The sequence below is a fragment of the Pteropus alecto genome, unplaced genomic scaffold (assembly GCF_000325575.1).
Source record: "Pteropus alecto unplaced genomic scaffold, ASM32557v1 scaffold75, whole genome shotgun sequence".
Classification (NCBI taxonomy): Eukaryota; Metazoa; Chordata; class Mammalia; order Chiroptera; family Pteropodidae; genus Pteropus; species Pteropus alecto.
The window spans coordinates 25,164,306-25,185,418 of NW_006440638.1; the positions used below are offsets into that span (position 1 = coordinate 25,164,306).

General features: G+C 52.8%; 2 protein-coding genes across 5 annotated transcripts in view; both read right to left on the bottom strand.

The window, feature by feature from the left end:
- Positions 1-461: 461 nt before the first annotated feature.
- ITIH3 (inter-alpha-trypsin inhibitor heavy chain 3) lies at positions 462-14,685 on the bottom strand. 4 transcript variants are annotated; one of them, XM_006917546.1, is made up of 22 exons: positions 14,593-14,685; positions 13,934-13,954; positions 12,509-12,675; positions 12,319-12,423; positions 11,881-12,043; positions 11,226-11,339; positions 9,978-10,103; positions 9,571-9,687; positions 9,138-9,306; positions 8,431-8,556; positions 7,962-8,143; positions 6,584-6,769; positions 6,280-6,419; positions 5,089-5,243; positions 4,370-4,384; positions 3,275-3,298; positions 2,991-3,026; positions 2,720-2,833; positions 2,055-2,259; positions 1,190-1,362; positions 901-1,012; positions 462-591 (listed from the first exon to the last, which is right to left on the bottom strand). In XM_006917546.1, exons 1-22 carry the CDS (start codon positions 14,683-14,685, stop codon positions 462-464), a joined length of 2,673 nt encoding a protein of 890 aa, XP_006917608.1. The 4 variants fall into 4 exon arrangements, with proteins under 4 accessions (XP_006917608.1, XP_006917606.1, XP_006917607.1 ...); XM_006917544.1 differs by lacking the exons at positions 3,275-3,298; positions 4,370-4,384 and adding an exon at positions 3,465-3,479 and having other exon boundaries at positions 2,991-3,050; XM_006917545.1 differs by lacking the exons at positions 3,275-3,298; positions 4,370-4,384 and having other exon boundaries at positions 2,991-3,022; positions 5,076-5,243.
- Positions 14,686-17,427: 2,742 nt separating this feature from the next.
- The window catches only part of ITIH1 (inter-alpha-trypsin inhibitor heavy chain 1), a 13,762-nt gene continuing 10,076 nt past the window's right edge, over positions 17,428-21,113 (bottom strand). The window contains exons 17-22 of the mRNA XM_006917675.1: positions 20,935-21,018; positions 20,719-20,832; positions 19,514-19,715; positions 18,454-18,626; positions 17,703-17,814; positions 17,428-17,566 (exon numbers count right to left, since the gene is read on the bottom strand). Coding sequence (XP_006917737.1) covers positions 17,428-17,566; positions 17,703-17,814; positions 18,454-18,626; positions 19,514-19,715; positions 20,719-20,832; positions 20,935-21,018 — 824 coding nt within the window. The remainder of the gene's footprint in view (positions 17,567-17,702; positions 17,815-18,453; positions 18,627-19,513; positions 19,716-20,718; positions 20,833-20,934; positions 21,019-21,113) is intronic.

Consider the following 21,113-nt stretch of genomic DNA (forward strand, 5'->3'; position numbering starts at 1 on the left):
TCTGCTTCTGAGTCATGGAATGATCTTCAGGCCTGAAGGTCCTGAGAGGAGCTCCTAAGCCAGAACCTCTGATTTTTCGTATGACCCTCCTGGACTCTGAAATGTACTCAGCCCTTCCCAACTTCTCAGAGCCTCTTTGCTTCTGAGTCAGTTCTTGATTTTTTTCCTTCATACATTTGACTCCCTAAAGTGCCACCCCAGAGAACCCTATTATTCAGCCGCATTGGTGGGGAGCCCTGGGAAGTTGCCTTCCCAGCAGTCAGACCCTCCTTTGAGCTGCCTGGGGGTCCAGCTCGTGTTCCCTGGAGCAGGGACTCAGAGAGGCACACATAGGCTGGCAGCAGTCTGGTTTCCACCCTGGCCTTTATTGTTGCAGCCCTCCTTCAGGCCCTGCCCTGCGCCCCTGTTCCAGATGCCAGGCAAGCTGAGCCAGCCACCTCAGCAGGAGCTAATGTGGCTACTCAGAACAGGTCGGGGACAATGTAGTCACTGTGGACACCGTCAATCAGCCCTTGGCCGTTGTTGTGGACAAACCAGCAGTCAACCTTTGTGCCGATGCTGACATCCTTCCTATAGTCTTTCTGGGAGCCCCTGGAGAAATAAGAGAGATGGATGCCATGATACATAGAATAGGCAAGACTGAAAAAGGATGCAGAGTTGCCAATTCTAAGAATCCAGAACTCTTTGGTCAAGAATGAGGTTGCGCAGTCACTCTTTCTAGGGACCAAGTTTAGCCTTTTCCTGATTAGAAGGGGCCTAGAGGGGTCCAAGACTCCAGAGGGAAATGAGGGTACCCCACAGAAGACAAAAGCCTTCCAGGCCGATGTGCATGGGTAGAGAGGGGTCTTTCCTCCTGGCTCGTTACTGGGTAGGGTGAGGACATGAGTGGAGTCCTCTCACCTGGTGACTGTCAGCCGATGGTTCTTCACCACCATTGTGGCATGTGGCTTTGCAGGGTCAGAGCCTGAGTGGATGTCAGACACTTTAAAGTCAAAGGGATGGAAGAATTGTCCTGGAAATAAAAACATTCACTGTCAGCCCCTGTCATCACCCTAGGTGATATGGCCACTGGCCTTTCAGGGTTAAGGCAAAGGCTGAATGGGATGTTGTGTGCTGGGTCTGAGGATGGCTTTTCACATGGCTTTTCTCCTCTGCCATGTGAACAGCCTGAAGCTTGAATATTCCATACCCAGCAGTCCATGTGTCTGTGCTGACATCCGGTGACTATCCACCACATAGAAGCCCAGAAAGTCCTGGTGGACAGGATGTTTCTTCCACACCTGGTGCAGGACAACCACAAAGGTAACCCCATCTCCAAAGGACACAACGATGTTCTTCTTCCTGTTGATCGTCACGGACAGCCTAGGAGAGAAAGAGAGGGCAGCAAGGGGCCCAATGGCCATAACACTGGACATCTGAATCAAGGGCATCTCGGCAGGGCCTTCCCTGTGCATGGTGCCTGAGAGCACACAGACCCCAGAGACTATCTCAGGGGCAATGGACAAAAGACACTTTATGTGTACTGATTATGCCCTCCACCAAGAGGGTCCTTGAGTGGCTGTCCTGAGAGCTTGGAGACCTGGAATTGAGCCCCAGCTCAGCTGCTGGCTTCCTGTGTGACCTTGGGCATGTCCTGCCCCATCTCTGAGCCTTAGTGGGAGTGATACCCCTGTCCACCGGGATCTGGGAGATCTAAAGACACAGGAGAGGCTGAGTAGTTTGAGAACTAACAAATTCAGCCAGAAAAGATGCAAATAGGATTCTTATGATCAGATTGCCAGGTCCAACTAATGCTTTTATCCATGCAACTTTCTCCTCAAGGTCAGCCCTGTGAACTGTCCAGCTACCAATTCTGGTTCTGACAGGGGCCCCAGGGGTTGTTTGGGGTCCACCATATTTACCCTCCCTGGACAGGCAGGAGCTGAATTCCAAGGCTACCGGTTTCCCCTGTGACTCCATATGGAGCTTCTGTTCTGGGATTTCTCTACATCCCTTAGGCCTCCTTAGATCCTTAGACTATAACACCCCTCAGAGACCAAGTAGTGGGGTCTTACCCATCTTGTGTGACTGTGACTGTGTCCAGCCAGCTGAAAGTGCTCTGTGCAGCTGCATTCCACAAGGTAATCTTCTCTGTTGTCACCTCAATCCAGAAGTCCATCTGAGTGTTGGCAATGCCCAGTTTGCCAAAGTAAGTCTTTCTGGTCTCAGAGTTGGGGCTGCCTCTCTTGTCACCAATGATCTGCCCATTAACCGTGAAGCCTGCCAGAGGCAAGAGGCAGTGAGAGACCAAGTGAGACCTTTTGAGTCCAGCTGGCCTTTAAGGATGTGCCTTCTCACTCAGCCAGATTTGTTGAGAAGTAGCAGAGTGGGGGCCCCAAGTAGAACCAGAAATTTAGAGCTAACCCTATCTGTTCCTAGATACTTGAGTTGGGTCACACTGGTAGCTGAGGGCCTACATTGTAGATCTTCCCCTTGTCTGGGCTAGGAGATCCTGCCCCCAGAGCCAGGCCGCCCTTAACTCTAACCATCTCCCTGACACACTGGCCCCTGGGGGACTTGATGAGCCTGTGGTTCTGGACATCTCCCTCCAGGATATAATCTATGATGAATATAGGTATGTTATAGGCAGAGTGAGGACCTGGTTCATGTGCCTACCCTGGGGGGCTCCAGGCCTTCCCAGGAAAAGATTCTGGCTCCAGCCCCAGCCCGTCGCCCCCACCTGTGATGGGGTCCTCAATGAGGCTCAGCACTGTGCCTGGCTCTTCATCAATGTTGAAGCAGATGGCGTCATCTTTCTCTGGGACTTGGATGATGAAGTGGGGGTCCCCATCCACTGAGGGCACATCAGAGAAGGAGCTGGCTCCCAAGGCCTCTCACTGTTCCAGGGGCCTCCCCTCGCCTCCTGGCCCCTAGGGGATGGGCTCCTAGAGAAGAGGAGGTGCTGGGTTCTGGGCCTTGAGGCTCATCACAGGAGGAGCCAGGGAACTCACCGTAGTAGTAGGGTGTTAGAGGACTCTGGTAGCTGTCTGTGGACGCAAAGGAAGAGAGAGCTGAGCTAAACAAAGAGGTGCCAGTACCCCACCCAGAGTTTGGTCCATGCATCTGCCCTTCCTGTTCCCTAATGCTCTCAACAGTCCCCCTCCCCAACAATCTCCTCGGGATTTAATCATCTGCCTGTTCTAGAGAGCCGATTTAGGAAAGACTCCAGTGGGGAATGGCACAGGGCCACACTCTGGGCAGTGGGCAGGGGACTGCAGCAACAGTGTATACTCACTCAGGTAAGCCATGGAGGGGGGCACTGAAAAAAGAAGCCGAAGAGCATTCATGAGCAAGGTCCAGGGTGTCCTCTCCCCATCCCTATGCCTTCTGCTTGTCTTAAGGCTACCAGTACCCAAAGAAGCCCCAACACTGATAGGTCAAGGGAGAGGATATGACCCTTGGGTTTAGGCTGTAGAAATGGGGACATGAGTAGGGAACTTCTTTCCAGGGCTGGTGGTAATATGGCTATAATTTTAAGGCCAGCGGCATGGCATTTTGATGTGGCTGAAATGCAAGCCATTAGATGGTCAGCTTCTCTATCATGAGTAATGCTCATAGCAGACACCGTCCTCTACTTCTGAACTCCCACCCCACCCTTGTTGGGTAGGCTGAGGCTCACAGCTGCCTGTTGTCCTTGGCAGTGAAACACCCACCCACCTCCACACACACACACTCTGATCATGCGCACATGCACACCAGTGACTGTACATTTAACAGGGCTTTGCCAAGCGGAAAGCGACAACCCAGTCCAAATGAGCTGTTTGGATAGAAAAACCTGTACTGATGGAGGTAGGACAGGCAGGCAGGGGCTGGGGAAGCTCTGCCTGTTGGTGATGGGCTTGTCGGGGCTGAGGTTCCAATTTTATGATGAGAGAGTCTCAGAGTGCTGTGAATTCCAGCTCAGGCACTGGAACTAGACTGTCTGAGCCAAAGTCCTTACTCAGCCACCTGCTGACTGAGCCCGTGAGCAGATAGACAAACTCTGTGCCTCAGTTTCCTCACAGTAAAATGGGAACTGTAAGAGGACCCCCTTGAGTGTAAGTGCCTGATGTGGGAAATTTTGCTTATTTCGCAGATCGCAGAAATCTCAAACCGATTTTCCCTCCTTGGACAGGGGAAGCTACCCTCAATCAACTGACAAGGACCCTAAGGCTCAGAGAGGGGCAGAGCGTGGCCCAAGGTTGCTCATGAGTTGGCAGCAGAGCTGGGACCTGAGCCCAGGTGTCCTGAGGGTCCCTTCCTAGGCTGGACATCCCCAATGTGCTTGGAAAGGCCTTCGTTCTTTTGTCTCTCTCCTGGGACACCCACCCAGCTGCTGGCTGAAGCTCACCTACATCCACAGGCCCTGTGAGAGAGGAAGAAGATAAATATGTTAGAAGCCACAGACCCCTTGTGTTGGGTCCAGTGTGACCAACTTGCTGCCTATCCAATCAGCCCTAAGCTGTGGGCCTCCCATCAGCCAGCTATATGCTCCCACTGGGTATCCCCTGGAAGCAGGAGCTCCCGGAGGCCAGAGGCCTTGCCTGGACCAGCTCTTTGCCTTCCATGCCTCCCAAAGCCACCACCCCCACTCCACCCCACTGTCCACTGAGCCCAGTTGCAGGTACACTCAGGACTCCCCTCTTGGGGTCTGGTTGAGCAGGCCTGAACCCAGCTTCTAGCTTTCAGGGCTATTTTTACTTTCATAATCCCCGAGAGTATGCTTCAGGCCTAACTTTAATGCTGGAAGTGCTTCTTCTTGTCTAACTGACTCCTTCCGTGTTGCAGACTAAGTCTCTTCACTGGAAATGACCCCAGCCAGGGTGCCCCTATACTCACATCCCTTTAGAGACTCAGAGGCTTCTATTCACTCCACATCCCACTGTACATGCTGACAGCTTCACTCCCTCCACAACACCCTCCCCAGCCTTGGCCAGTTTCAGTGCCTCTGGACCTGCCCCTCTTTAGTAGGTCTAGGTGTCCCCAGCCTGGCCCACCTTCTTCAGAGCACCCACAGCCCAGGTCCTGGAAGAGTTTTTCCAAGTTCTGGCTTCCACTCCCCATGCCCACCTTCCCCAGGCTTGTCGGCAATGGCCATCTGGTTCTCATTGTCCTCAGGCTTGGTCACCACCATGGAGGTCAGTGGAGTCACAAAGTGGTACTTGAGAGACAGGTCCAGGGCCTGGGCCGTGAGGTTCTCCTTCTCATCGCCAAGAGCATTTTTGCTGCGGAGAGGAGCAGGGCAGGAGGGTCAGCCCGGAAAAGCTCCCTGTCTGCCTTTCCTGCTCTGACTCCCAGCACCAGGCCAAGAGCCCCAGAGGCAGCTGGGGGCCCCCCTCTCCCCAAGACGAAGACCATTAGTACTTAGAAAAAAAACTAGTTCACCAGCTCCCTGGGCCAGATGGACAGGCTGTGCTTCCTCTCTGAGGGGGCCTCAGTTTCCCCACCTATAAAATATAAGGAGCTTCAAATGGCCACTGCCACTCATGATGAGCACTCAGCATGTGCCAGACCCTGCACCAAGGGCTTTATAGGCTAATCTCACCCAAAAAACAGCTGGCATGGCCCTCTCAAGTGGGCCCAGGCTCTGCCCTCTGGAGACTGAGGGCGGGATCCTAGCCTTCTCACCAACACTGTCCCCAGATGTCAGCCTGGGCTCTGACCCTGGAATAACATTTTGAGAGGCTGGGAAGATAAGAGGGCAGGGCAACAGGGAGTGTGCATGGGGTGCACTTCCCCAGGTGTGGCCCAGTCTGCCTCTTCTTCGGCACCCCCAGAGCAGAGCCAGCACAGGGGCAGGCACAGGGAGGTACTGGGGCAGTACTGGGGGCCCGGTGTGGGATATGGCAATGCGAGGGGTGGGCCAGGGTCACCGTTTCTCTAGCAGCTGCTCAATGGTGAGGTAGGCCCAGAGTCGCTCGATGTAGTTCCCAAAAATGTAGTCCTGCTTCTGCAGGGCCTTCTCCATCTCCATCATGTCCACCTCCTCTGTGAAGGTCAGGTCATTGATGGCCTGGGGCGGGGTGGGAAAAGATGAGAAGCTTGAGGGGACCCTGGAATAACATTTTGAGGGGCTGGGAAGATAAGAGGGCAGGGCAACAGGGAGTGTGCATGGGTGCACTTCCCCAGGTGTGGCCCAGTCTGCCTCTTCTTCGGCACCCCCAGAGCAGAGCCAGCACAGGGGCAGGCACAGGGAGGTACTGGGGCAGTACTGGGGGCCCGGTGTGGGATATGGCAATGCGAGGGGTGGGCCAGGGTCACCGTTTCTCTAGCAGCTGCTCAATGGTGAGGTAGGCCCAGAGTCGCTCGATGTAGTTCCCAAAAATGTAGTCCTGCTTCTGCAGGGCCTTCTCCATCTCCATCATGTCCACCTCCTCTGTGAAGGTCAGGTCATTGATGGCCTGGGGCGGGGTGGGAAAAGATGAGAAGCTTGAGGGCTGGAGCCCTGGAGCCAGGTGGGCCCAGTTCAGGGACCACCACTGCTGGACCATTAGCCAGGCAGCCAGAGCCCCATTGGTTCTGATCCCCCATCCCCAGCACATCTCCAGGCCCTGGCCCAGCTCACCCCATGGCCCTTCACATCCGCCTTAAAATTATTCATGTCCTTGTCCACCAGGCGCCCGGCCACCACAATCTCAGAGCCATCATAGAAGTGCTGGTAAGTGTTCTTGGTGAGATCCAGGATGGCATTCTCAGGATACTCCACCTCCACACTTGTCAGCAGCGGGTTGGCCACCTCCTCATAGAAGCCCTGGAGTCCAGATAGGTACCTGGTCATCTCAGGCCACCAGGGAAGGTGGGCATGGAGAGGACAGAGTGGGCGGGCTCCCACTGATGCTTCGGAAGGTTGATGAGTCCCACAGGCTGGGCAGTCCTGGATCCTGATCTCAGTTTCTACATGGCCCTGGCTGTGCCCTTCAGTGTGTGGGAGACCTTCCTGACCCCCTAGGCAGAGACTGGGAAGAATAAAAAAGGTAAGGACAGAGTTCTTGGCACATAGACAGTACTCCAAAAATGATTGTTGGAATGAAAGTAAAAAAGAGAGAAGGAAAGGAGGAGAGGCTGACTAGAGAAGGTGATATGGGTGGGAGGAGATGAGGTTAAGGGTATGGGGGTGCAGGGAATCCAATACAGAGGCGAAGACACAGTTATCTGCACTGGGGAGGAGTGGGTTATCAGATTTAGCAAATGAAAATACAGATATGCAGTTAGATTTTAATGCCAAGTAATTTTTAGTATAAATATGTCTGTTGTGGGATGAATTGTGTACCCCCAAAATACATAGGTTAAATTCCTTACCCTTAGTACCTTATTGGGGGGTAGGGTTTTTACAGAGGTACCTAAGTTAAAGTCAAGTCTTTGGGGTGGGCCCCAATCCATTATGACTGGTGTCCTTATGAAGGGGAAATCTGGACCCAGGGACAGGCACACACAGGGAAGATGATGTGAAGAGAGAGGGAGAAGACAACTATCTACAAGCCGAGGAGAGAGGCCTGGAAGATCCTCTCTCACCGCCCTCAGGAGGAACCCTGTCAACACGTCAATCATGGATTTCTAGCCTCCACACTCTGAGACAGTAAATCTCTGTTGTTCAAGCCACTCAGTTTGTAGTACTTTGTTATGGCAGCCCTAGCAAACTAATGCAGTATCCTATGCAAAATTGGGGGCATACTTACACTAAAAAATTACTCATTTTTTAAAAATTAGAAATTCTTATTTAACCAATGTCATGTATTTGATCTGGCAATCCTATGAAGGAAGCAGGTCTATTCTGTGTAGCCCGAGGATAAAATCAGAAACTTTACTACTGGGTAAGAGGTAACCAGAAGTAGATTTAAACCCAAGAGGAAGTTCTTTTTAATAACTGAAATTGTCACAATTGAACAGCTTCCTGAGGAAGGAATGAGCTCCTCCTTCCTGGAGGCATGCAAGACAAGGAATACCTGCAACTGCAAGTTGGCGTCGGAATCCTCATAAATGCGCCGGGCAATCCCATGGTTCTCTAGGGCCATGCTTTCCAGGAAGTTAAAATTCAAATTGTCGCCGAAGCCCAGGTTATATAAGGGGAACTTGCCCCCGATGGCGTTCCGCACGTTCTCCTGGATTTTGGGGGGTCTGCTTTCACCTGCAGGAGAAAGTAGTATTTACATTCTAGCCACAGTCCCAACAGCTGTCTGGACCAGCTCTGTCTGAAAAGATCTGACCCCTACACATGCAGAGCTGATGGAGTCATGACCACGATCTATCATCAGGGCAGAGGGTGGGGAGCCCCGGCAGGAGCTCTTGAGTGGGGTTCACAAGCCATAAAGGATCCTGGGGAGAGCTGCCCGAGGTCTTGCAGGCAGGCGACAGAACCAGGAGCGGCAGCCAGGCACTCTGATTGTGATTCAGAGCCATAGCTGCCTGCCTCACCAGTGTTGGCGTCCCCATCGGTCAGCATGATGATGATGGAGGTGCTCCTCTCCGGAACTCTGTGTTCCTCCCGGGCCTTGTTCAGCATGCTGATGCCTCTCAGCAGCCCGTCATTGATGTTGGTCACTGGCACACAGACAGACAACAGTGTGGGAGGGGATCCTCAGGGTGCCAGGGTGAAGGAGATCAAGACAGCAGGCCTGTTCATGTGCCAAGGACCCTGTCTGCCAATGCATGGGGGTAGTCAGTAAATACTGACAAGTGAGTAAAGAATGAGTGGTTAACTCTTTAAAGTCGGGGAGAAAAAGACCAGACTCTCAGCATTGCAGGAAGGATAGAAGCACATGGTGATTGTAAAAGCAATTTGGAAAACCGATGGACTCCCAGCCCCTCACTAGAAGGAGAAGGGAGCAATAAAGACGTCACTATTGATTTTCTGTAAGAAATGGCTAATGATAAGGGTTCTCTAAGGCCATAGCTTGCTGGGACTTGTGCGGCACCAGGATCATGGGTTAGAAACAGTGAGTTTTCCTAAACCACAAAGAAGACATCCCAATATCAAGCCCGAGGATTCCCCCACTCCCACCTCTGCCCTCAGCCAAGCTCTGCAGGGCCTGAGCCAGCAGAGTCTGTGTCCCAAGGAGGAGGGAAACAGGCTGCTCAGAGAGAGGAGTGGTGGGAATGTCTGCTCTCTCCTCTGTTCTTACTTCCTTGATCTTGAATATTCCTCACAAATGTCCTGGCCTCCTGAATGTTCTCAGGAGTGGCTTGAACTAAATTGTCTTTCCAAGTGATCACATCTCCACTGAACAGGATGAAATTCAGGTAGTCTTCTTCTTTCACATCATCCAGGATTTTGAGGAGGGCATCTTTTGTCTGGGAAAGAGAAAGACAAGCAGACAAGAAGCTGGGAGAGGGAGCCACAGATGGCCCAGTGTCTTCCCAGCCCCGATGGGCTAGCCGTGGGGCCTGTGCCGTGCCATTTGCAACAAAAAGGAACAGAAGCTTTGTGCCTTTTTTTTTTTTTTTTAAATCCCATACCCCTTTCTCTTTCACTGGAAATATCAGATTTGTCCACTGAAAAAAACACAATTCTCTCCCCGTCCTATCCCTAATCCCGACTCGCATGGAGGAGAGTACCTGCTCCATTTTCCGACCATGCATGGAGCCGCTGATATCAATCACGAAGACCACATTCTTAGGCACCGTAGGAAGGCCTTGAGGTGCAAAGAAGTGCACAAAGTAGCCATTGACTATCTGGAAAGGAGAAGGAGAGACTGGAGGCCCATGTCTATTTAGCAACCTCACATTGGCAACTCTTACAAATAGAAGCAGACATTTAGCAGCCCAAGAAGATGTGTGTTCCCACTCTCCAGGGGGTGCCACACAGGCTCTGGGCTGCCTGCCACCCCCATGCCCTGCAGGTAACTCAGCCTTGTGCTATGAATTGAGGGCAATGGCACTAGATGCAGCTGTAGTCCCTCCCGCATCAGCCCTCACTCCACCATGATGTGGATTTGACCAGCCTGATGGAGACAGGGAGGTACCTGCACATTGGCTGGAGACTCTCTGTTCACATCGTAGGTGATGGTGAAATCTCCATTGAGGAGGGAGTCTGTACAGGTCGGGCATGAACGCTGTTGGTCCAAGCTGGGCTTGAAGGACACGTGGCCCTGAGGGAGGGAGATTGAGGGCCTCGCTCAACTTGGCCAGGGCCTGCCCACTACAGACCTCAGCCCAAGGGCACCTAGTGAGCGGAGCGCCACCCTCACAGGAGGAGCCTGGAGATGGGTACCTGGGCAGCCCTGCCACCATCCAGCTTGCATGGGCCTTTCTGAGCACCTCTCTCCCTTTAGAGATTAGGGGCTCCTTGAAGGGCATGAGCTTGTCTGATTCAGCCTTTGTCCTTCCCTGTTCGATGGGCCCCACAAGTCCCTTAGCTCAGCCTACTTGGCACTCAACACCGAGAAGCCATTTAGGGAGGAGACTTTTGCACCATGAAAAGGAACTTCATGTTGGGTGGTATTGCATGCACTGGTGCCAAGTGGAGGGGGAAGGGGAAGGAAGCAGAGCAGGGAGGTGGGCGAGGGCCCAGGGCAGGGGTACTGCCCCGCAGAAGACAGCAGCCCTCCGAGTATGTGCTTCCCGGGCCTTGCCCTGGAAGTCCTGAGGAACTGAGGTTTGATATTTATGTAAACATTTATGCATTCACTGCCCACAACCAGCAAGGTCCTGGAACAGCTGGGAGCCTTGGGGAGTAGAGCCAGCCACCAGCACCAAGAATAAAGTTTCCTTTCATCTTTCGCCCCTCAATGTGGAGTCAGTAGATTTAATGACTCCCTTTGGCCTCAGTCTCCTTATCTGTAAAACACGGACATTAACCTGCCCTGCCTACCTCCCAAGATAGAATGGGACCAGGCTTGATGAATGGTTCTCCTATTTCCCCACCCCTTGCATTTGAGACCCCAGTTCCTCTGCTGGATCATCATCAGCAAGCAGCTCTATGCCTTCAGCATCCTTACTCCTGACCCAGGTGGCCTGGGAGATAGTGATGATTACAGATTTAGCCCCCTGCTCCTAACACACACACACACACACGCACGCACGCGCGCACACACACACACACACACACACACACACACACACACACACACACACACACACACACACACACACACACACACACACACACACACACACTTGCATCAGCCAAGCCCAGGGCTCAGACTGGTCCTGCTAGGATCTGTGTTCCTGCCCCTGCCCCCCCTCCCAGGCCTGAGAGGCATGTACGCCACCTTTTTCCCTGAGAAGGACTTGGTGAGAGCACTGCCCAGGAGGTCATTGGTGATGAATGAGGCCTCAGCGTCCAGCGTGCTGATGCCCTGGGGCTCGAAGATGTCTGCCTCAATCTGAAATGTCCAAAGGTAAGGAAGTGTCACTCCATGACAGCGCAGAGGCTAGCCTCCAGGACAAGGGCAAGGGGAAGGAGATGGGTCAGTGATGGTGCAGGGACAACTCTGTGACAGCCACACCTGGTGTCTTTCACCAAGAAAATGACCAAAATTGCCCATCAATGGTATTCTAACCCCAAAGCTCTCCCTCTTTCCTGCCAGGTGGTGGTTAAATTCCACCACTAAAGAGTTTCCTTACACTTTCAGCTCTGATGTAGGTAAAACACTCACACGACCAGTTATAAGATGTACAGAAACACTTTTTGATGTTGCCCCCAAGGGCCCAGCACCCAAGAATCTGGGTAGGTCCAACCCGGCCTCCTCCCTCTAACCCAGTTTCTGTAGCCAGAACCATTGTGATTTCCCCAAACTTCCTCAGCCTAGTTGTGGGGCCTTCTGTGTTCCTGACCCTGCTCTGGACTCTGTCCCAGGGGCTCTACCCCGACCCCTCACCCTATCTCCCACAGTTTCAGCAAGGACTGCAGGGGTGCTTGATTACCTCAAAGTGCTTGACCAGTTGCTTAGGCTGGACCTTGAGGTACATCTCATACTTGCCCTTGTGCCTCTTCAGCAACTCCTCATAGGTTAGCTCAAAGGTAATCTCGCTGCCTGCGGCCACATTGACTGAGACCGTGAATTTTTCCAGCTTCCGCCCAGAGGCCCTGAATGGGGGTGTAAGACAATGACTGCCCCACTGACTGCACAACTTCACCCATCTTGAGCCTTGGATTCAAGTCCCAGCGCCTTAAGGAAAATACCTTCCCGCTCCAAGCCTTGGTTGCCTCAACTTCAAAATGGGATAATATGAGAATTACAGGCACATTTTGCAATAATAATAATAGTAATAACGATAATGATAATGATAATTTCTGCTGTTGTTGTTTGCATCCCTTGCAACCCAGACATTCTCTTCAAGGCTTGGGTGGTCTATGCTTACTTGACCAAGCCAGCTGTCTTGCCCTGGGACACGGCCTTTTCATACTGCTTCTTGGCAACTTCCTTCTCCTTGACGTTCCCAGGGTACGTAACACCATCGATAGTCCTGCAGGGAAAAAGAGAGTTGGCCAGCTCATGTTGGGCCAGATTCCCATCCTGAGCCCAGAGCCAGCAGCCAAGGGGACACCCACAAGGTGAAGTTGGTGATGAAGGCTGTTTTGGGTAACTCCACATCAAAGGAAACTTCCTTGGCAGTATCTGCCCGGTTGACAGCCCTTGTGGTAACGACATTGTGAGCAAAGCGGGAGGTCACCTTGCAGCTGATCTTGGTGCTGTAGACGTCAATGCCGTTGACCTCCTGTGGGAGTAGGGATGGTAGTCAGCAGTGGTGGCCTGTCAGCCTGGGCCACTGGGATACCAGGACTTCAACCTTGCCATTCCCCTTCCAAGTTCCCTTTACAGATTTCAAAGCCTCTGCCTGGTAAGTGACCCCTCTATTGTCCCGGTCACCAGTGCTGGAAGCCTGGATGGAGTCCTTCATCCCCATGTTCAGTTGGCCACCATTGTTCCGACGGTGGTACATGGGCAGTCCTGCTGCCTTCTGGCCTGTGCTGGCTTTTGTGAGCACATCTCTCCCCTCGGAGATGAGGGGCTTCTTGGAAGGCGGAGGCCTTGTCTGATTCAGCCTTTGTTTCTCCCTATTCACTGGGCCCCACAAGTTCCTTAGCTCAGCCTACCTCGTTGCTCAGCAGCAAGAAGTCACTTAGGGAGGGGAGTTTTGTACCATGAAAAGGAACTTCCTGTTGTGCCAAGAGGAGGAGAGTGGGGAGGGAGCAGAACGGGGTGGGGGGAGGGGACACAGCTCTGCCTCCTTAACCCTGTAATCTATTTCTGTAGCTGGTGAGATCTTATAAAAACCCAAATCTGACCCTGTCCCCACTCCAACCTAAAGCCCTCCCGTGCTCTCCATCACCCTCAGGATAGTGTTCCCCATGGCTCTGAGATCCTCCAGACAGATTCTGCCTCCTCCATTCAACGTGCTCCAGCCAAGCCAGTTCTCTGCTTCTAGTTTCTTCTGTTCATCCCTCACATCTCTGCTTAGAAAGATTATGATCACACACTCCACCTGCCTACTGTGTCCTTTGGTGATTGCCTGATCCTGTCTCCCAAATAGGCACTTAATTACTGTGTGCGGGAAGGTCCTTCATGCCCCCAATACCTTTTTTCCCATGGTGAGGAGGAGGGTGGACTAAGAGAGGCTCTAGGGTGATGTCTGGAGTAAATATGGATATAAAGATGCTTCATGGTGGTGGGATGGGGCCATTCACTGTGTGTTCCCAGCCCAGTCTGGTAGCAGCAAGTGCTTGGTGTTTGTGGAAGGAAGGACTGGTAGAATGGCTGTCCTGGGCTGCATCTGGTGAGGTCCAAGGGGACACGGTTCTGAGGCGCGTTTTCCCAGGGGTCTTGAGTCACATGGGGGTATGCCAGGGCAGGGGGCTGTGAGCTGTTAGCCACTTGTGAAGGACCTGCTATGATGGTGCACCTCTTTTGTTGTTGTGCAACCAGCTCCATCCCGCCCTACCCTACCCTGCCACATCCCTGGTGAAAGTCCTCACCCCTTCCAGGAGGCTCCGTTTCTGCAAAAACAAAGATAAACAGAAGGGTCAAGCCGAGGCCAAGGCCACTGTGGCCAAGGTGCAGACTCTGGGCTGAGGCCAGAATGACTCCCCCACATACACCTTGAAGGGCCTCTGAACGTAAGACTCACTCAGAGCCACACGTCGAGTAGAAAAGGCTCTGAGTAGATGGGAAAACAGATCTGGAAAGGGCAGGTCTCCAGGCTACCCAGGGGAGCAGGGCGGGAACCAAACTGGGAACTCTCGCTGCCCTATATCCCCTGACTCACTCTGCCTTTCCCTGTACTCCAGGCCCCTGAGGCCTTCTCTCAGAATCACTGTACCCCACAGGGCTTAGCTCAGTCCTTCCTAGAGACTTCTGCCTTTTTCTCAAAAGTGGACCTTCACGGTTTCTCAGTGAGGTGAGCAGTTCGTGGTGCATCACCCATTTGACAGGGGGGGAAACAGGCCCAGGTAGATTTAAGAGCCTTGTCCAGGATTAGACAGCAGGTTTGGAGCCCGGTTCTCCCAACACCCAGCCCGTCCCCTGCAGCTCACTGCCCAACCCTCTGCCGCCCCCTCATCCACGTAGAAGACCGTCCAGGCTGGTATCTCTGCCTGTGTGACAGGCCCAGATGGTGAAGAGGGAACAGACTTACCTCAAGTAGCCGGGCATGGCTTCTTGGGAAACCAGAGGCCACCAAGACTGAGAACAGGGCCAAGATGAGGCAGGGCCACTGAGCAGATGCCATCGCTGAGCACGCGGGCCTGGCCCACAGTCTTTATATGAGCCAGCTGACCAGTAGGGTCAGTGACCTGCAGCGCAGGGTAGGAGGAGCGGGAGGTGGGAGGCTCTCTGGGGAGCTGGGGTGTGGGTGGAGCAACGGGGCCTGGATCTGCCTGTACCAAGGGGGCCTAGTGGGTATTGTCAACAGTATTAGGACTTCACTTCCAGGAACTGGGGGACATGGAGGCCCTAGGGAAAGCAAATCTGTGTGTTGGCAAATGAGCCCTGGGACTCCCTGTGTGGGAGCAATAGTGACAGAGTGTGGAGTCACATTTAAAGCCAACAGCATCTCTCAGCATTGTTGCCTCTTACCCGCACCACTGACATGGCCTCTGGATCTCAGCCACCCTCTTCTCGAGGCAGCCAGGGCGCAGAACCAGATCCATCACTCCAAGGCTCTGATTTCCATTGAAGCCCTTGTTCATTATCCTTCTATGGTTCTCGTGGCCCCAGGGAAAAGACGAACCCCAAGTCCTGTGATCCAGCTCTCTCTGTGACCTGGCTCCAACTTGCTTTTCTGAACTTACTCTCCTCCCACTGGCATGCCCTCCCCTTCTCTGCACATCACATCTCTCATCTCTGCCAGCCCCAGTACCCTCCTCCGGAAGCCTTCCTCTTTCATCCCCTAGCTCACCACAGACAGCCTGCTCCATCTTTACCCTGTGTTGAGGTTTGCCTGTTTAGGATTGATTGCTGCCTCTAGACTCCAAGCTTCTGCAGGGCTAGGTCATGTCACATTCATCCCTGCATTCCCAGGGCCTGGCCAGGGACTCAGCTATCCTCATCCTCTTAAAGAGCTGTGCTCCAAAAATCTGCAGTGAGGCTGGAGTGCTGGCCTCCAGGACAGTGGGAGCCTCAGAGGCAGGGTCTGGTTCCTTCCTAGTGGGGGCCGGGATCTCCTGGGCCACGCCATGGCCCTGCCAACCCCAACACCTTCCAGAATGGCAGCCATGTGCCTGCCATACCCATGCCTTTCTGAGCAAAATGACCCCGGGATTCTCCCTTTCAGCCACTACTAAATGGAGGTGATGAAGATGCCTGGGCACCGGGTGGCTAATTTATGGATTGCACCATGGCCTTGGCTGAAAGCTCTGCATCTGATTGTGAGATGTACAGAGATTTGACCACTGGGAACAGAGAAACAGCGAGAAACTGCTTCATCCCCAAATACTTGGACTTTTGTGGGAGGGACAACTCAAAATAGGAATTCTGAAGCTGCTCAAGAGGACCCTGAGGGACAGCTGGAGACTTGGAAGAGACCCAGAGTCATCGCACAGAATTTAGAATTAGATAGAATGTAAGAGATCTGCAGGTTCACCCATTTCTTCTCTATAGAAGGGGAAAATGAGGCCCCGAATGGGCAGGGCCTTGCTCAGAGTGACCCGCCAGAGGGCAGCCCACGGCTCTCCCTCAAGAAGCCCAGTATACTCCAGACAGCAGGTTGGTCTCTGAAACTCCACTTGCCACCCCCTAGCCTGCCACTGAGGGCTCTGTGTTTTCTGGGCCTGGGGAAGCTATGGAGCTCAGCATTTGCATTATTGATCTAAGCCCTTGTGAGCCTCATTTGGAATGGGAACTAAACAGAAGCCAGCAGAGAAAAAACAGAAACACTTTGGAAAGAAGTGGGTGGAGGCCCATCAACTTTCACTTAAAGTGCCAGCAGCTCCCTGAAGTGTAGATTCACCTCCCTGCATCCTGTGACATTGCACTTTAACTGGTCCCAAGGCAAAGCCAAGGGAAAGAAGGAGCCCTGATGGGGTATATCAGGAATCAGTGTAAGGAGTAGCTAAGCTATCGTTCTTGGCCACTGAAATCACAGCTTCTGAGCAGTGGCTTCCTCTGCCTGTGGGGAATTTCATCCTCATTCAGAGGTAGTAAACCCCTGGCTAGGAAATCAAGCTGGGGTAGGGGAGCTGGAACTGTCTTCTGAGGCCCTGACCCCACTGGGTATAGCTTCCAGGGCCTAGTAGGACTTCTTCAGGACCCTAAGTTCATATATATTTCATGTTTCTTCCATATGTTTATTTTAAGTGATTCTTTGGAATATCTCAAACCAAATCTTGACAGGCTTTGGCCATCAGCCACCCAGCCTGACTGGAGTATTTACATAGGGATAATTAAGCACACAGATACTAACACCAGAAAGCATAGGTCCAAATCTCATCTCTGCCACTTACAAAGTGAGTGATTTTTGGACAAATTACCTAACCTCAGTTTCCTCAGTTGTAAGTGGACCTGATAAAAGCCTCCCCTAAGGCTGCTGGGAACATACATTTAGTTAATTCAACTAAGGCACTTAGAACAGTGCCTACCGACAGGAAGCACTGAGTCAGATGTGGATGTTGTTTGTCATTCCTGTACATGCTGCCAGAGTGTCATTTGGTCCCTGGATCTGTGTGTGGGGGACAGTCAGGGCATTCAGAGGATATGGGATCAGGCAGCGGCAGAGAACAGGGTGGGGTGGGGTGAATTGTGGGCTTCTTCACGACCCCTTAAGCCCTTCTGAGGGGCAGTATCTTGGGTTGCCTCTCTGCCACCCTCCCTCCTAAAGAGCACCAAGCCTTGGCTGGACATAGCTTCTCTTTAATGGAAATCATTGGTGTTTTGATACAGGCAACCACTTCGACAGGGAGGTATGGCCTGGGCAGCAGATCAGGATGCTGTCCTCCTCCTCTGCCATGGCCCCAAGGCAGGACAAGTGCGCTGGCTAGGGGGTCCAGAAGATGTCTGGAACAATATAGTCAGTGTGAACGCCATCAATCAGCCCGGCTCCATTGTTGTGTATGAACCAGCAGGTCACCTCAGTCCCCTGCCGGGGATCCTTGCTATAGTCTTTCTGTAAACCTCTGGGAAGAGACGAGTCATCCAGGGTTACCTTTTGAACCCAGCAGGGCTACACCACCCCTGTGAAACCTGGAAGAAGGCCTGGACCAATAATCGGCAATGCCAATGGCAGAGATGCTGGGAGGGCAGTTCACCTACCTGGTGACTGTCAGCTGATGGTTCTTCACCACCATTGTGGCATCTGTCTTTGTGGAGTCTGAGCTTGGGTGGATTTCAGACACTTTATAATCAATGGGGTAAAAGAATTGTCCTGGAAAGGCACATTGGAGGCAGCAGTTACCATTGGGGAGATTTGCTCATGCCTTGTCCTTAGTAGGTGCCCAATAGGGGTTTAGAGAGTTGCTTGAACTTTTTTTTAAAGGGCTTTACTGTTTCTGATGCATTTTTGGCATCAAAGCCACTCCTTTAGTTCACCTGCTATAGAGAAGCAGATACATTGTCAGGTGGTCATACCTCCTGTCTTTTGGGGCCAATTCCTAAGGAATCTGGCCAGTAGAGAGGTTTGACGGGTAGGTGCCCATGGAAAGCAGGGTCTGCAGGAAGGCCACAGGAAAAGTAGTGTGGCTGATGACTCATCTCACACGGGAGGTCTCTGGGAGCCCACTGGACCTTTCTGTTTGCTAATTGAGCCTCTCCCCATTTGCTCCTTGGCTTACCTACACTTTAGTATCACCCTGCAGTCCACCCCCATCTCCACCAAATAAAGGCTATGTGTTTGATTGCAGTCTTTTTGAGGGACATGACCCTCACCAGGACAAGCCCTCTTTGGAGCTCTGAGCCTTGGAGGCCATGTTGGAGATGGGCCTGTCCTGGTGCCCAGCTGCAGAGCTGACCAGTTTACTGGCTTCAATGCCTCACCCCACAGCTCTGCCTGCCTAGTCAGCCATACCCAGTAGCCCATGTGTCCGTGTCGACATCCGGTGACTATCCAGCACGTAGAAGCCCAGGAAGTCCTGATGGATGGCACTCCCCTTCCATACCCGGTGCAGGACGACCTCGAAGGTGCCCCCATCCTCCACGGACACTACTAGGTTTCTCTTCTTATTGATGGTCACCACCACCCTGCAGGGCCAGGTGGCCATGAGGACAGATGTGATTACACTGCACCCTCTCTGTTCAGCTACCTTTGTCCTCTGGGACCCATCTCTTATGACCTCCCTACCCTCGCCCCCAGATTTTTGGGTGTTACCTGTTCCACGCTTCTTCCCACATGTTGCTATTATATAGGGAGCCCTTAAAATGTGCTAGGCCCTGTGCCAAGCCCTCCATGCAAACTGCATCATTCAGTTCTCACTCTGATCCTGTGAGGACTAAGGCTAAAAGAGGTTAAGTAACTTGCCCAAGGTCACACAGCTATAAGCAGCAAAGCCAGGACTTGGACTCCAGCCTGTCTAATATCAAAGTCCGTGTTCTTTGACTCCTGCTCATGACCTATGTCTTCCATATTAGACTCTGCCCACCACTTCCTCTAGTTCTGCTGCCTAGCATTGGGCTCTGGTGCTCAGTAGAGTTTGTTGAATGAATGAAGGAACAAACATGAGACAAGGTATGCTAAGACAGGTGCTGGAAGAAGAGCCCAGAGAAATTCAACAGAAGAGATTAGGAGGGCTTCAGGGAAGAGGTAGCCTTTGTGCTGGGCCTGAGAAGATGGGCCGGCCTTATTTGGTGGAGATGGGGGTGGACTGCAGGGTGAGGGCACCGTGGTAGCACAGGCATCCAGGCAGCTGGGTCCAGGATACATGTCCAAAAACTGAGGCAAATGAGGGGTGGGTTAGTCCATGTCTGCATGGCCCACACAGAGGCCATATAAATATATTTCACTGACGTGACTCAGGGGATAATGAGATCCTGACAGGCTCAGGCAGCAGAGCTGGCTTTGGGGCTTCTGCCTTGGCCCTCACCACACCACCCCTGCCTCCCTGCCCAGGCCCTGGTCCCAGCCCAGTTACTCGTCCTGCCGCAGGGAAGCCTGGTCCCTCCAGGAGAACACGGGTCCTCCTGAGCCAGGGTTCAGTGTGATGTTCTGAGGAGTTACTTCCAGCTGAAAGCCCGTTGCGGGGTTTGCAATCCCCAGCCGCCCGAAGTATGTGCCCTCGTGCTGCCCATGACTCCTGGACTTGTCGCCAATGAGCTGTCCATTCACTGAGAAGCCTGCAGTAGAGTGAGGGGCCATCCAGGTCAAGGAGAGGTCAGCTCTCGCTAGCCCCTCACCCAGCCTTCCTTTGCTCGTGCCTCCTTCCTGTAAGATCCCTACATCCCACCCATGCCACACCATCTTTGAGGGTCTTACCCCCCGAGAGGAGCCTTCGGGCTGATCCAGATTGCACACAATACTACCCACCCCCTCCCCATACTAACTATCCAGTACTTAGTCCTCTGGCCTGGGCCCTGAAGGAAAGATCTTGCAGGACTTGGCCTGCTCCTTCTCTGTGGTCCTAGTCCCTGACACAGGGGCAGATGACAATAGGTGCTGCAGACACATTTGTGGGTCCTCTTCACAGAGGTGTCCTTTGACCCAAGCAGCCAAAAAGCCCCCTCACCCTCTTCGCTATCCTAACGCAACAAGTTTCATGCTCCAAAATTGTCATCTAAGAATTTGTTTACCTGTTAGTCTCCCTTCTCTAAACTCCATGAGAGCAGGGACTTTGTCTCAGTTCCCACTGTGTCCCTAGCCCGAGCAGGTGCTCAACAAACATTTGCAGATGGACTGACTGGACTGAGAAGTCAGAAGTGACCAAGAGATAGATGTCATTCCCATCACCCGAGCACTGCTGGGGAGACAGACTCTGAGGCTCTCTCAGCTATGCTGCGGGAAAAGGCAGGGCGGGGTGGCTACATAACTTGCAGGACTCAGTACGAAATGAAAATGAGGGGCTGCTTGTTTTAAAATTGTTAAGAATTTCAAGACAGCAACAAAAGAGCATGAAACCAAGTCTAGATAGAGCCCTTCTAAGCGTAGGATCCAGAATGCCTGCACAGGCCCAGGCAGGTAGATGGAGCGAGAAGGAGGCAAGTCAAGGTCAGCCAGGTGGCAGACAGATCCACAGGGTATAGGAATTGGAGGCCACAGCCACTGTCCTGTCCATGGCTGAACCTCAAGGGCAGAGGAGCCCGGGCCCTGACCTTTCTGGCAGAGGGTGTGATGTCACTGTACCTGTGTTGGGGTCCTGAACCAGGCTCAGGACCACACCAGGCTCTTCGTTGATATTGAAGCACAGGGTGTCCTCTTTCTGGGGCACGTGGATGATGAAGTGAGGGTCAGTGTCCACTGGGAGCACAGCATGGAGTCCATTAGATTGGGCAGATGGAGCCAGCTGGAGGCAAAGGTCTAACTAGTGGGGGTGTCCCTCAGACCCTGCTGAAGACTCACCACCAGTTACTTGGCGTGGCAACTGCTGGACACCGTAAGTGGGGTAAGTTGGAGAAGGCTTCTGCATGGCTGACAGCACGAACGCTGACGGCAAGAGCAAATGGCATTTAGAAGGAAGGAAGCTGGGCTTCCCTAGAGCTGCTGGCTCCTTTTTCAAGACTCCTCCCACCCCTGAGGCC

Coding starts and splice junctions, on each gene's coding strand:
- ITIH3 (XM_006917543.1), bottom strand. CDS start 14,685: ATGGCATCTGCTCAGTGGCCCTGCCTCATCTTGGCCCTGTTCTCAGTC. Junction 10,104..11,225: donor AGTCCTTCTCAGGGAAAAAG/GTGGCGTACATG, acceptor TCCCTCCCTCAG/GGCCACGTGTCCTTCAAGCC. Junction 8,557..9,137: donor GAATATTCAAGATCAAGGAA/GTAAGAACAGAG, acceptor TCTGTGTGCCAG/TGACCAACATCAATGACGGG.